Source organism: Oncorhynchus clarkii, chromosome 29, assembly GCF_045791955.1.
Source record: "Oncorhynchus clarkii lewisi isolate Uvic-CL-2024 chromosome 29, UVic_Ocla_1.0, whole genome shotgun sequence".
In the NCBI taxonomy this organism is placed as follows: domain Eukaryota; kingdom Metazoa; phylum Chordata; class Actinopteri; order Salmoniformes; family Salmonidae; genus Oncorhynchus; species Oncorhynchus clarkii.
This window is the reverse complement of record NC_092175.1, coordinates 35,298,873-35,311,788: the sequence shown is the minus strand read 5'-3', so window position 1 is coordinate 35,311,788 and position 12,916 is coordinate 35,298,873. Positions and strand designations below refer to the sequence as shown.

The 12,916-nt window shown below is 47.1% G+C and overlaps 1 protein-coding gene across 1 annotated transcript in view; it reads right to left on the bottom strand.

Annotated features, from left to right (window-relative positions):
* Positions 1–12,916, bottom strand: part of LOC139388610 (arf-GAP with Rho-GAP domain, ANK repeat and PH domain-containing protein 1-like) — a 21,173-nt gene extending 8,257 nt beyond the window's left edge. The window contains exons 1-17 of the mRNA XM_071135370.1: positions 12,821–12,916; positions 8,544–8,700; positions 8,404–8,447; positions 7,395–7,931; positions 6,959–7,124; positions 6,677–6,778; positions 5,827–5,958; positions 5,627–5,687; positions 5,365–5,485; positions 5,105–5,265; positions 4,881–4,987; positions 4,455–4,654; positions 4,292–4,377; positions 2,121–2,303; positions 655–829; positions 315–383; positions 96–219 (exon numbers count right to left, since the gene is read on the bottom strand). Coding sequence (XP_070991471.1) covers positions 96–219; positions 315–383; positions 655–829; positions 2,121–2,303; positions 4,292–4,377; positions 4,455–4,654; positions 4,881–4,987; positions 5,105–5,265; positions 5,365–5,485; positions 5,627–5,687; positions 5,827–5,958; positions 6,677–6,778; positions 6,959–7,124; positions 7,395–7,931; positions 8,404–8,447; positions 8,544–8,647 — 2,372 coding nt within the window. The 5' untranslated portion in view covers positions 8,648–8,700; positions 12,821–12,916. The remainder of the gene's footprint in view (positions 1–95; positions 220–314; positions 384–654; positions 830–2,120; positions 2,304–4,291; positions 4,378–4,454; positions 4,655–4,880; positions 4,988–5,104; positions 5,266–5,364; positions 5,486–5,626; positions 5,688–5,826; positions 5,959–6,676; positions 6,779–6,958; positions 7,125–7,394; positions 7,932–8,403; positions 8,448–8,543; positions 8,701–12,820) is intronic.

The following is a 12,916-nucleotide window of genomic DNA, read 5'->3' as shown; positions in this document are numbered from 1 at the left end:
CCCCTTATATCTTATAAACCGTATTAAAACATTTAAAATCTTAAAAATGGATATGAAACGTCTCCCACAATGTTAACGTCATAAGGTTGCAGTACCCGTTGGAGCTGTGGAAAATGGAGATGACCTCCCTCAGGTCCAGAACATCACAGGCTGCAGAGTCATTCTCCTGGGAGAACAGGAAGCGGTCCTCCTCCAACTTCCCATGGAGCTCCTCCTCTCCTGCGCACACAGTTTTACACCCATTAAGAAGTCGCCTTTTATATCAAAACGATAAGCTTTTAGGCTATTGTGATATGCCCATAGTATATGGGTACCTGCAGCAGGAGGAGGGTCAGAGGTGCCCAGCAGAGACCCTGTGACCTGATGAACATAGACAGGGGCATCTGTAAAAGAGAAAAACAAACATATTTGAAAGCATAATGAACAAGACAGACATTTTGATGTACTGACTGATATCATGAAAGTGACAAGTTGAGATTAAGCAAAGACAAAACAACAGCAGTGCTGTGGATCTTAGGCTGCAATTACACAGTCAGACAAATTCAGATCATTTTTTCACTAATTTCAACCAATCAGATCAGATATTTTGGATCTTAGAGCCTGGACCCCTGAAGTCAGTATCTGTGGATCTTAGAGGACCCCTGATATTAGTACCTGTGTATTCGTTGTGTCTGAGCAGCTCCGTCTGCATGGCCTGTCCAGCCCGCTCTGCCAGGGAGATGGGCGTGGGGCACTGAGAGTCCCCTGAGTGGCACAGGACCCGGGCCCCCGAGCACAGCAATGACATGGTCTCTGGGACATTAGGGCCACACACCACCTCACACAGCCTCTGGAGGACACAGGGTGAGGGGAGGATGTCATAACAACAAATAACACATATCATTCAGCACAGTCTGTCCTGTACAGACCCTGGGAGGTTTATGTGTATTTTCCTATCTTTGAGGATGGATAGGAATCAGAATAGGATGCATACATGTAATAACACAAGTTAGGAAGGGATCTGAACAAAAACCAGATGAACTACACTGTCCTCTGCTGGATGAGAGCAGCAGTGTAGTCTGAGAAAGGGGCTGAAGCTGGGATTGGGGCTGGGATTTGGTCTGAGGCTGGGTTTGGGGCTGGGATTTGGGCTGAGGCTGGGTTTGGGGCTGAGACTGGGTTTGGGGCTGAGGCTGGGTTTGGGGCTGGGATTTGAGCTGAGGCTGGGTTTGGGGCTGGGGGTTGGGGCTGGGATTTGAGCTGAGGCTGGGTTTGGGGCTGGGGGTTGGGGCTGGGATTTGAGCTGAGGCTGGGTTTGGGGCTGGGATTTAAGCTGAGCCTGGGTTTGGGGCTGGGATTTGGGCTGAGGCTGGGTTTGGGGCTGAGGCTGAGTTTGGGGTTGGGGCTGAGGCTGGATTTGGGGTTGGGGCTGAGGCTGGGTTTGGGGTTGGGCTGAGGCTGGGTTTGGGCCTGAGGCTGGGTTTGGGGCTGGGGTTGGGGCTGAGATTGGGGTTGGGGCTGAGATTGGGGCTGCTGCTAGGTTTGGGGTTGGGGCTGAGACTGGGGTTGGTGCTGAGGCTGGGGCAGGGGATGAGACCTGGGGTTGGGGCAGGGGATGAGACCTGGGGTTGGGGCAGGGGCTGAGACCTGGGGTTGGGGCTGAGACCTGGGGTTGAGACCTGGGGTTGGGGCAGGGGCTGAGACCTGGGGTTGGGGCTGAGACTGAGACGGGTTGGGGCTGAGACTTGGGACTGGGGTTGGGGCTGAGACCTGGGGCAGGGGCTGGGACTGAGACCTGGGGTTGGGGCTGTGGTTAGGACTGGGGTTGGGGCTGTGGTTAGGACTGGGGATGGGGCTGTGGTTAGGACTGGGGCTGGGACCTGGGGCTGGGACCTGGGGTTGGGGCTGGGACCTGGGGTTGGGGCTGGGAAATGGGGTTGGGGCTGGGACTGTGAAATGGGGTTGGGGCTGGGACTGTGAAATGGGGTTGGGGCTGGGACTGAGACCTGGGGTTGGGGCTGGGACTGAGACCTGGGGTTGGGACTGAGACCTGGGGTTGGGACTGAGACCTGGGGTTGGGACTGAGACCTGGGGTTGGGACTGTGGTTAAGACTGGGGTTGGGGCTGGGATGTTGGCTGACCTGGTTGAGCAGTCTCTGGCTGGAGGCTAGAGGATGGGTGAATCTGTATCGGCCCTTGGTGTACTTGGCCCTGATGAAGTCCCCCCTCTGACCCACAGAGGAGTCTGGCAGGATCTGCTCTGCACCCGGCACATTGTGACCCCATACATCATTGGCTGCTTTGTTCCCATAATAGACAAATAGCTATGGAGGAAAGAGAACACAGTTATTAGCAGTGCCTATTTTCACATTACTTTACTTCTGTATTTGGTTATACATACAAGTATTCAGACACCTTCCCTTTTACCACATTTTGTTATGTTACAGCCTTATTCTAAAATTGATTAAATATGTTTTCCCCTCATTACACACACGCATTATACACAATAATGACAAAGCAAAAAAATAGTAATAATAAATTGTTGAAAAGTTAATAAAACTCAACAGATTTATATTATTTACATAAGTATTCAGACCTTTTGCTATGAGACTTGAAATTGAGGTCAGGTGCATCCTGTTTCCATTGATCATCCTTGAGATGTTTCTACAACTTGATTGTAGAAGTCCACCTGTGTTAAATTCAACTGATTTGACATGATTTGGAAAGGCACACACCTGTCTTTATAAGGTCATACAGTTGACAGTGCATGTCAGAGCAAAAACCAAGGCATGAAGTTGAATAAATTGTCCATAGAGCACCGAGACAGGATTGTGTCGAGGCACAGATCTAGGGAAAGGTACCAACAAATGTATGCAGCATTGAAGGACCCCAATAACACAGTGGCCTCCATCATTATTAAATGGAAGAAGTTTGGAACCACCAAGACTCTTCCTAGATCTGGCAGCCTGCCCAAACTGAGCAATTGGGGGAGAAGGGCCTTGGTCAGGCAAGTGACCAAGAACCCGATGGTCACTCTGACAGAGCTCCAGAGTTAATTTGTGGAGACAGGAGAAACCTCCAGAAGGACCATCTCTGCAGCACTCCACCAATCAGGCCTTTATGGTAGAGTGGCCAGACGAAAGCCATTCCTCAGTAAAAGGCACATGACAGCCCGCTTGGAGTTTGCCAAAATGCACCTAATTGACTCTCAGACCATGAAAAATAAGATTATCTGGTGATGAAACCAATATTAAACTCTTTGCCCTGAATGCGTGACGTCTGGAGGAAACCTGGCACCCTCCCTACGGTGAAGCATGGTGGTGGCAGCATCATGCTGTGGGGATGTTTTTCAACGGCAGGAACTGGGACACTAGTCAGGATCAAGGGAAAGATGAACGGAGCAAAGTACAGAGAGATCCTTGCTGAAAACCTGCTCCAGAGTGCTCAGGACCTCAAACTGGGGAAGGTTCACCTTCCAACAGGACAACGACCCTAAGCACACAGCCAAGACAACACAGGAGTGTCTTTGGGACAAGTCTCTGAATGCCCTTGAGTGGCCCAGCCAGAGCCCGGACTTAAACCCAATCAAACATCTCTGGAAGACGGCCTCCCGGGTGGCGCAGTGGTTAAGGGCGCTGTGCCATCAGAGTCCCTGGGTTCGCGCCCAGGCTCTGTCGTAACCGGCCGCGACCGGGAGGTCCGTGGGGCGACGCACAATTGGCCTAGCGTCGTCCGGGTTAGGGAGGGATTGGTCGGTAGGGATCTCCTTGTCTCATCGCGCACCAGCGACTCCTGTGGCGGGCCGGGCGCAGTGCGCGCTAGCCAAGGTTGCCAGGTGCACGGTGTAGCCTCCGACACATTGGTGCGGCTGGCTTCCGGGTTGGATGCGCCCTGTGTTAAGAAGCAGTACGGCTGGTTGGGTTGTGTATCGGAGGACGCATGACATTCAGCATTCGTCTCTCCCGAGCCCGTACGGGAGTTGTAGCAATGAGACAAGATAGTAGCAACAATTGGATACCACGAAATTGGGGAGAAAAAGGGGTAAAATTAAAAATAAATAAATAAAATATATATATATATTTTTTTTTTAAACATCTCTGGAAGACGAGGCTGTAATTGCTGCCAAAGGTGCTTCAACAAAGTACTGAGTAAAAGGTCTGAATTCTTATGTAAAAAACAAAAGTTTTTGCTTTGTCCTTATGGGGTATTGTGTGTAGATTTATGAAGAATACGGCTGCAACGTAACAAAATGTGGAAAACTCAAGGGGTCTGAATAGTTTCTGCAGCACTGTTACAAGGAAGGTCATCTCACCAGAATCAAAGGTTCAGTCCACACTTTACTGTCCAACTTCAGGCTTCTCACTTTGGAGACATGGATGCCCAAAGAGCGATGCTGACCTTAGAGAAACAATAGGGACATAGGTCATATAGAGCAGTGCGTACACATCCTGAGTATCACCACAGTCCTAGCTCACCTGCACAGGCCTCACAGATGACCACCAGCAGGTTAACTGAGGCCCACTCGGGGTTGGCACTGCCACAGTCGGCACACACTTTGTTCCATGGGCTGGCCCAGAGTCGGTGGGCCACCTCGCTGCATGACAGGGCACTGAGGATCACCTGGTTCAGACTCCCCAGCCACACAGCCAGCTCCCTCGATGAGTCTGTGGAGAAACTAGAAATACAAAGACTGTGTTTCTCAGTAGTAAAGCAAGGCGCTCACATACACGGGCCAGATACTGGGATAATCTGATAGAAGAGCAATTGTGTAATAACACAAGTTAGGAAGGGATCCTAACAAAAACCAGATGAACTACACTGTCCTCTGCTGGTTGAAAGCAGCACTGTGGGCTGGGGCTGATCAGACAGAGACAGTGAGAGAGAAAGAGGCGGACACTCACTTGAAGGTTTTGTACGGTGTGATGAGACTGAAGTTATGACGGCCAGTCTGCTTCACTGACGCCACGTTCATGGACACAAAGGTCAGCCCAACCCCCAACTGGAAGTCCTGCACGGCACAAATAACATGAACTGAATGACACAAAATACACTCAAGATGTCCTCCCGAACTGTCATAACAATCATATAGTGATGGAGCTCAGCAGAGCCCTGTTCCCTTCCTCACCTCTTTGTTGTTGTAGATCCATAGGTTGTGTCCACAGATGGCCGCGTACACTCTGTTGCTGCGAGGGTCCTTCATGGTCAGGGCTCCATGCTGCTCCGGAGGGGCTGGGGGGTCCCATCCACGAGAGGCCAGGAGGGACGTCACCCAGCCCTCCTGCACCGCTGGGACCGGGGAGAGGGGTGGAGAGATGCTCAGGCACAGGGCAAAGCACAAAAACAGTAGGAACCAGAAAGAGGAGTTCAAATCCATCAGCAGCTCACCTTTGTTGTGCGCCATGAACTCAAAGTGCTTCTTGCAGAAGTAAAGGGAGAAGCGTCCTTTGTCCTGCTTGCAGACGTTGGTGATGCTTGACACATGGAACACTAGGTCTGTGAACTTGTCCTGCGGCCCAGAAAAAGAGGGGATAGTGTAAAGATACTGGCATAGCCTGGGAGAGACAATAATGATATAACAACGTTATGCCTTAGTTCTAGTCAAAAGAAAGGGCCATTTGGACCATGGTGGTGCTAGTGGTTCACTCACTGTGCGTTTCTTCCAAAATGATACCAACGGTCCATCCAGGGTGGCCCACAGAACATTGTGCCTTCAGGAACCAAAAGTATCTCAATTTTCAAATACATAGAAATTAGGCAATGACATTTGGAAAATAATATCAGAGAACGTGATTTCAGTAAGATGTTGTTGAATAGCAACAGTACATATATCCCAGTGTCCCACATTACCTGCGTCCCTTCCATACATCCAGCCAGCTGGATCGGGACACCACATTCTCCCTACGAGAGGACTCTGCTGCCTGGGTAGCACCACCGCTCGCTGCTGCCTGTTTTCTCCTGCTGACACGGATGGTGGCCGCACTGTGGACAAAGAGAGAAGAAGTTATCTCAAAGAAACATGACAAATATTTAATTAACTGGCAGCTATCTTGAACAAATATGCTATACATTTAATACAGACCCACTGCTTGTACAGTATCTCATGAGTAAATTACAAGACACCTATTGCATAACACACTTCATGTCTTGCACAGAGCACTGCTACACAGGTGAAAACATTCTTAGTGGGGAGGAAGCAGGAAGTATGGGCATGTGTAATACAGTGATCTGAATAGGTAAACAAAGGGGCTTGTAGAGTTCACAGGTGATTAGACAAACAAGTATACCACGCTCAAAATCAAATAGCTACTGTTTCATGTTTGATCCGGGCAACACATTTTTACCTTTACATTACAGTCATTTAGCAGACGCTCTTATCCAGAGCGACTTAAAGTAAGTGAGAGCATACATTTACATACTAGTCCCACTGTGGGAATCAAACCCACAACCCTGGCGTTGCAAGTGCCACACTCTGCCAAGTGAGCCACACCCGAAATGACCACTTCAATTGGTTTTAAATTCTATCACACCCTTAAAACCATGTAATAATATTGAAAACCCATTGAAATTGTATCAATATTGGTAAGTGGCTATGTTAAAATCTCAGTTGATTAGGTATCATTTTACTCTAATTGAACTCCCCATGAAGTCCATCTGTTAACTTGCTGTCTGTCTGCTGTGACGGGGTGCTGTGACGTACCGTGGGATCTTCTGTTTGAGAGGTCTGGTCTGCAGAGACTCCTTTTCCACAGGAGGTTTCCCGCTGGGGACAACACCAACACAAACATGCCCTGACGCCACACTGGAAGAGGCATAGAAGAATGACAAAGCTATTCAACATTTCTAACACCAATTTGTTTCGTGTGACCTGTAGCTTGTTACAGGTAGTTACACACATTGATATACATTTTCTTCCCTGCCTTTAGCCATGGCCTATACTGTTTTGTGGCCTATGCCTTTGCACCTCTTATTTGATACTCACTTGTTCATGTGGGATGGGTTCTTTATTTCTTCAGTAACGGCATCGTCATCATTGGACGATTCAGATCCAGATCCAGGGCATTTTTCCCAGTCAGCTACGTCAGTGATGTAGGGGTCAGTATCCGCAGCCGGACTGACGTAGGGGTCAGTATCCGCAGCCGGACTGATGTAGGGGTCAGTATCCGCAGCCAGACTGACGTAGGGGTCAGTATCCGCAGCCGGACTGACGTAGGGGTCAGTATCCGCAGCCGGACTGACGTAGGGGTCAGTATCCGCAGCCGGACTGACGTAGGGGTCAGTATCCGCAGCCGGACTGACGTAGGGGTCAGTATCCGCAGCCGGACTGACGTAGGGGTCAGTATCCGCAGCCGGACTGACGTAGGGGTCAGTATCCGCAGCCGGACTGACGTAGGGGTCAGTATCCGCAGCCGGACTGACGTAGGGGTCAGTATCCGCAGCCGGACTGACGTAGGGGTCAGTATCCGCAGCCGGACTGACGTAGGGGTCAGTATCCGCAGCCGGACTGACGTAGGGGTCAGTATCCGCAGCCGGACTGACGTAGGGGTCAGTATCCGCAGCCGGACTGACGTAGGGGTCAGTATCTGCAGCCGGACTGACGTAGGGGTCAGTATTCGCAGCCGGACTGACGTAGGGGTCAGTATTCGCAGCCGGACTGACGTAGGGGTCAGTATCCGCAGCCGGACTGACGTAGGGGTCAGTATCCGCAGCCGGACTGACGTAGGGGTCAGTATCCGCAGCCGGACTGTGTGGAGAGAAGGACAACCAGACAGATGGACAGAGTCCATTACTGTCCAGTACTGGGTAAGATGGAGTCACTCCAGAATCAGATCTGAAGAGAAGGAAGTTACACTGGCTTGGATTCTGCTCCGCTGGGCTGGTAATGGCAGGCTTATTTAGGATAATGGCAGGGTTGTCTTCCTTTTCTGCCAGCAAATCATTTGCGGGTGGAATACCTGTGAACCCAAGATAAAATGATGAACAGTAAAAGATGCTGTGTTGTTTGGTGACAAATGAAAGCAGGAAGTATTTCAGAAGTCTGTCACTGAATCACAAGCGTTTGTGTTTAGGAGTAAAAACCAGTTATTCTTGTGTTGCTATTGTGACAGTACACTGCAGCTATGTTTGGCTGTAGGGGTGCTTTACTGGAAGTTAGGACTCAAGCTCAGTATCACATAGAATGCACTTCCTTGACCTCATTGACCTTGAGTAACTCTTTAATGAATGGCACAGAGCAAATCTTGTTTAGCATGATAAAATATTGTTAACTGGTGAGATGTTGAAAGGTAAGCTGTTTCGCTGTGTCTGAGCCAATCAAATATGGCCTGTCATTACACAAGTACAGACAGTTCTAACAAAACTCATCTGATCCCTATCTTTATTATTATAAAATATGTAACTGTTATCATGATGAGCACAAGGGCCTACCTCTGCTATGAATTCCTGTGTCAGGTGTATCATGTATCAAATCCCTTGAAGACAAGTGTAAAAACAAAGAATTAGAAAACAATCCCCAAGAACGTATCAGGTGTTTGGTAAAACAAGTGGACATCACGAGGATCACTCACCGATCAGAAGAGAGCTGGATCTGTGGGCTCCCTCCAGCCCGCTTGTAGCGAGTCCGTGGTTTAGGTACTGGCACGGGCATGTCTGGACCGAAGGGAGCAGACATCTATTTCACAGTAGGATATATTACTGGAGGTCACAAACACATGTCTGAAATTACTCTTTTCCCCCCCAGACATGTCGATTTGATAGTTACTCAACCAAAAGTGAAAGTCAGACAGTAAAATACTACTTGAGTAAAAGTATATGGTTTTAAATATACTTAAGTATCAAAAGTAAAAAATCATTTAAAACTACTTATATTACGCAAAGAAGACGGCACCATTTGCCTTGTTATAAAAATGTCCGATGTCCGGAGAGCCAGGGGCACACTCCAACACTCAGACACTATTTATTAAAGATGCATTGTGTTTAGTGAGTTCGCCAGATCAGAGGCAGTATGAATGACCACGTGTTCTCTTGATAAGTGAGTGACTTCGAAAATGTTCCTGTCCTGCTAAGCATTCAAAATATAATGAGTACTTTGGGTGTCAGGGAAAATGTATGGAGTAAAAAGTGCAATATTTGATTTAGAAACGTAGTGAATTAACAGTAAAAGTTGTCAAACATATAAAGAGTGAAGTACAGATACTCCAAAATACTACATAAGTAGAACTTAAGTTTATTTGACCTTTATTTAACTAGGCAAGTCAGTTAAGAACAAATTCTTATTTTCAATGACGGCCTAGGAACAGTGGGTTAACTGCCTGTTCAGGGGCAGAACGACAGATTTGTACCTTATCAGTACTTTACACCACTGATACTTCATGACAAAGCGAAAACAGGTTTAGAAAATTTTGCAAATGTATTAAAATATAAAAACGGAAATACCTTATTTACATAAGTATTCAGACTCTTTGCTATGGGACTCAAAATTAAGCTCGGGAACATCGTGTTTCCATCGATCATCCTTGAGATGTTTCTACAACTTGATTGGAGTCCACCTGTGGTAAATTCAATTGATTGGACATGATTTGGGAAGGCACACACACCTGTCTATAAGGTCCCACATTTGACACTGCATGTCAGAGCAAAAACCAAGCCATGAGGTCAAAGGAATTATCCGTAGAGCTCAGAGACAGGAGTGTGTCGAGGCACAGATCTAGGGAAGGGTACTAAAAATGTTCTGCAGCAATGAAGGTCCCCAGTGGCCTTCATCATTATTAAATGGAATACGTTTGGAACCACCAAGACTCTTCCTAGAACTGACCGCCCGGCCAAACTGAGCAATCGGGGGAGAAGGGCCTTGGCCAGGGAGGCGACCAAGAACCTGATGGTCACTCTGACAGAGCTCCAGAGTTCGTCTGTGGGGATGGGAGAACCTTCCAGAAGTTTAACCATGTATGCAGCACTCCACCAATTAGGCCTTTATGGTAGAGTGGCCAGACGGAAGCCACTCCTCAGTAAAAGGCACATGACAGCCCGCTTACAGTTTGCCAAAAGACACCTAAAGACTCTCATACCATCAGAAACAAGATTCTCTTGTCTGATGAAACTAAGATTGAAATCTTTGGCCTACGGTAAAGCAGAATCATGCTATGGGGATGTTTTTCAGCGGAAGGGACTGCGAGACTAGTCAGGATCGAGGGAAAGATGAACTGAGCAAAGTACAGAGAGATCCTTGATGAATACCTGCTCCAGAGTGCTCAGGACCTCAGACTGGGGCAACAGTTCCCTTCCAACTGTACAACGACCCTTAGCACACAGCCAAAACGACACAGGAGTGGCTTCGGGTCAAGTCTCTGAATGTCCTTGAGTGGCCCAACTAGTGCCAAGACTTCAACCCGAACATCTTTGGAGAGACCGGAAAATAGCTGTGCAGCGACGCTCCCATATAACCTGACAGAGCTTTAGAGGATCTGCAGAGAAGAATGGGAGAAACTCCCCAAATACAAGTGTGCCAAGCTTGTAGTGTCATACCCAAGAACACTTGAGGCTGTAATCGCTGCTAAAGGTGCTTCAACAAAGTACTGAGTAAAGGGTCCGAATAGTTATGTAAATATGATATCAGTTATTTTTTGTAATCCTGTTTTTGCTTTGTCATTAAGGAGTATTGTGTGCAGATTGACAAGGGATCTTTTTTTAAATCCATTTTAGAATAAGACTAACTTAAAAAGTGAAAAAAGTAAAGGGGTCTGAATACTTTCCGAATGCACTGTACATGACCCTCATTCGTTTATATACACACTACATGACCCTCGTTCGTTTATATACACTACATGACCCTCATTCGTTTATATACACACTACATGACCCTCATTCGTTTATATACACACTACATGACCCTCATTCGTTTATATACACACTACATGACCCTCGTTCGTTTATATACACACTACATGACCCTCATTCGTTTATATACACACTACATGACCCTCATTCGTTTATATACACACTACATGACCCTCATTCGTTTATATACACACTACATGACCCTCATTCGTTTATATACACACTACATGACCCTCATTCGTTTATATACACACTACATGACCCTCGTTCATTTATATACACTACATGACCCTCGTTCATTTATATACACTACATGACCCTCATTTGTTTTTATACACTACATGACCAAAAGTATATGGGCACCTACTCATCGAACATCTCATTCCAAAATCATGGACATTAATATGGAGTTGATCCCCCTTTGCTGCTATAACAGACTCCACTCTGCTGCTTTCCACTAGATGTTGGAACATTGCTGGACTTGCTTCCATTCAATCACAAGAGCATTAGTGAGGTCGGGCACTGATGTTGGGCGATTAGGCCTGGCTCGCAGTCAGCGTTCCAATTCATCCCAAAGGTGTTCGATGGAGTTGAAGTAAGGGCTTTGTGCAGGCCAGTCAAGTTCTTCCACACAGATCTCAACAAACCATTTCTGTATTGACCTCGCTTTGTGCACAGGGGTATTGTCATGCTGAAACAGGGAAGGGCCTTCCTAAAACTGTTGCCACAAAGTTGACTGCACAGAATCGTCTAGAATGTCATTGTATGTTGTAGCTTTAAGATTTCCTTTCACTGGAACTAAGGGGCCCAAACCATGAAAAACAGCCCCAGACCATTATTCCTTCTCCACCAAACTTTACAATTGGCACTATGCATTGGGGCAGGTAGCACACTCCTGGCATCCGCCAAACCCAGATACGTCCGTCAGACTGCCAGATGGTGAAGCCTGATTGATCACTCCAGAGAACGCTTTCCACTGCTCCAGAGTCCAATAGCGGTGAGCTTTACACCACTCCAGCAGACACTTGGCATTGCGATTGGTGATCTTAGGCTTGTGTGCGGCTGCTCGGCCATGGAAACCCATTTCATGAAGCTCCTGAGGAACAGTTATTTTGCTGACATTGCTTTCAGAGGCAGTTTGGAACTCGGGAGTGAGTATTGAGGACAGACGATTTTACGCACTTCAGCGGTCCCGCTCTGTGCACTTGTGTGGCCTATCACTTATAGGCTGGGTTGTTGCTCCTAGATGTTTCCACTGCTCAATAACAGCACTTACAGTTGACCAGGTCAGCTTTAGCAAGGCAGACATTTAATGAACTGACTTGTTGGAAAGGTGGCATCCTATGATTGTGCCACATTGAAAGACACTGAGCTCTTCAGTAAGGCCATTCTACTGACAATGTTTGTCTATGGCGATTGCATGGCTGTGTGCTCGATTGCATACACCTTTCACCAACGGGTGTGGCTGAAATAGCCAAATCCACTCATTTGAAGGTGCATGCTTCCTAAATGTTACAGCAACTATTATCACGTCGTTATTACTTTTAATAATGTCTTGGATTGACGTTAAGGCCTACCGAGACAGATTCTGGAGGTCATTTTATTGCCTTTTTCTACTCAAAGCTTATAGGTAGGCTATAGTTGCTGTTTATTTTAACATTTCACATGGCCTACAAAAACTTTGCGTTCCAGTTTTGTAAATACATTAAAATATTGTTATGATTATTTGATGGGGGGAAAACTGTGTGAATATGAGTTAATAGTTCGTGTTGGAAATGTTGCTCTCAACTACAGTCGTTTAAAGCTTATAAGCTCTGATCAGTTACGGGTGCACTCATGCTGTTCTGTTCAAAGGTGACTAACACCGTAGGCTACCGCACTTGTTTCGAGCACGTGACATAACTAGGACTGACGGTGAAGGCTAGATTTCTGTGTAACTCAACGGTGTTGAGAAAATGCTGAATTAAATGTTACATAAATGATTTGGTAGGCCTAATTAAAATCTTACCTTATCGTTACTCTTCTGTTCTTGTTCAAATGCGATGTTCCGTTCAAAAGAGATCTGGAAACGTTTCCCTCCTGATACTGAAGAGGTTTGTGGTGG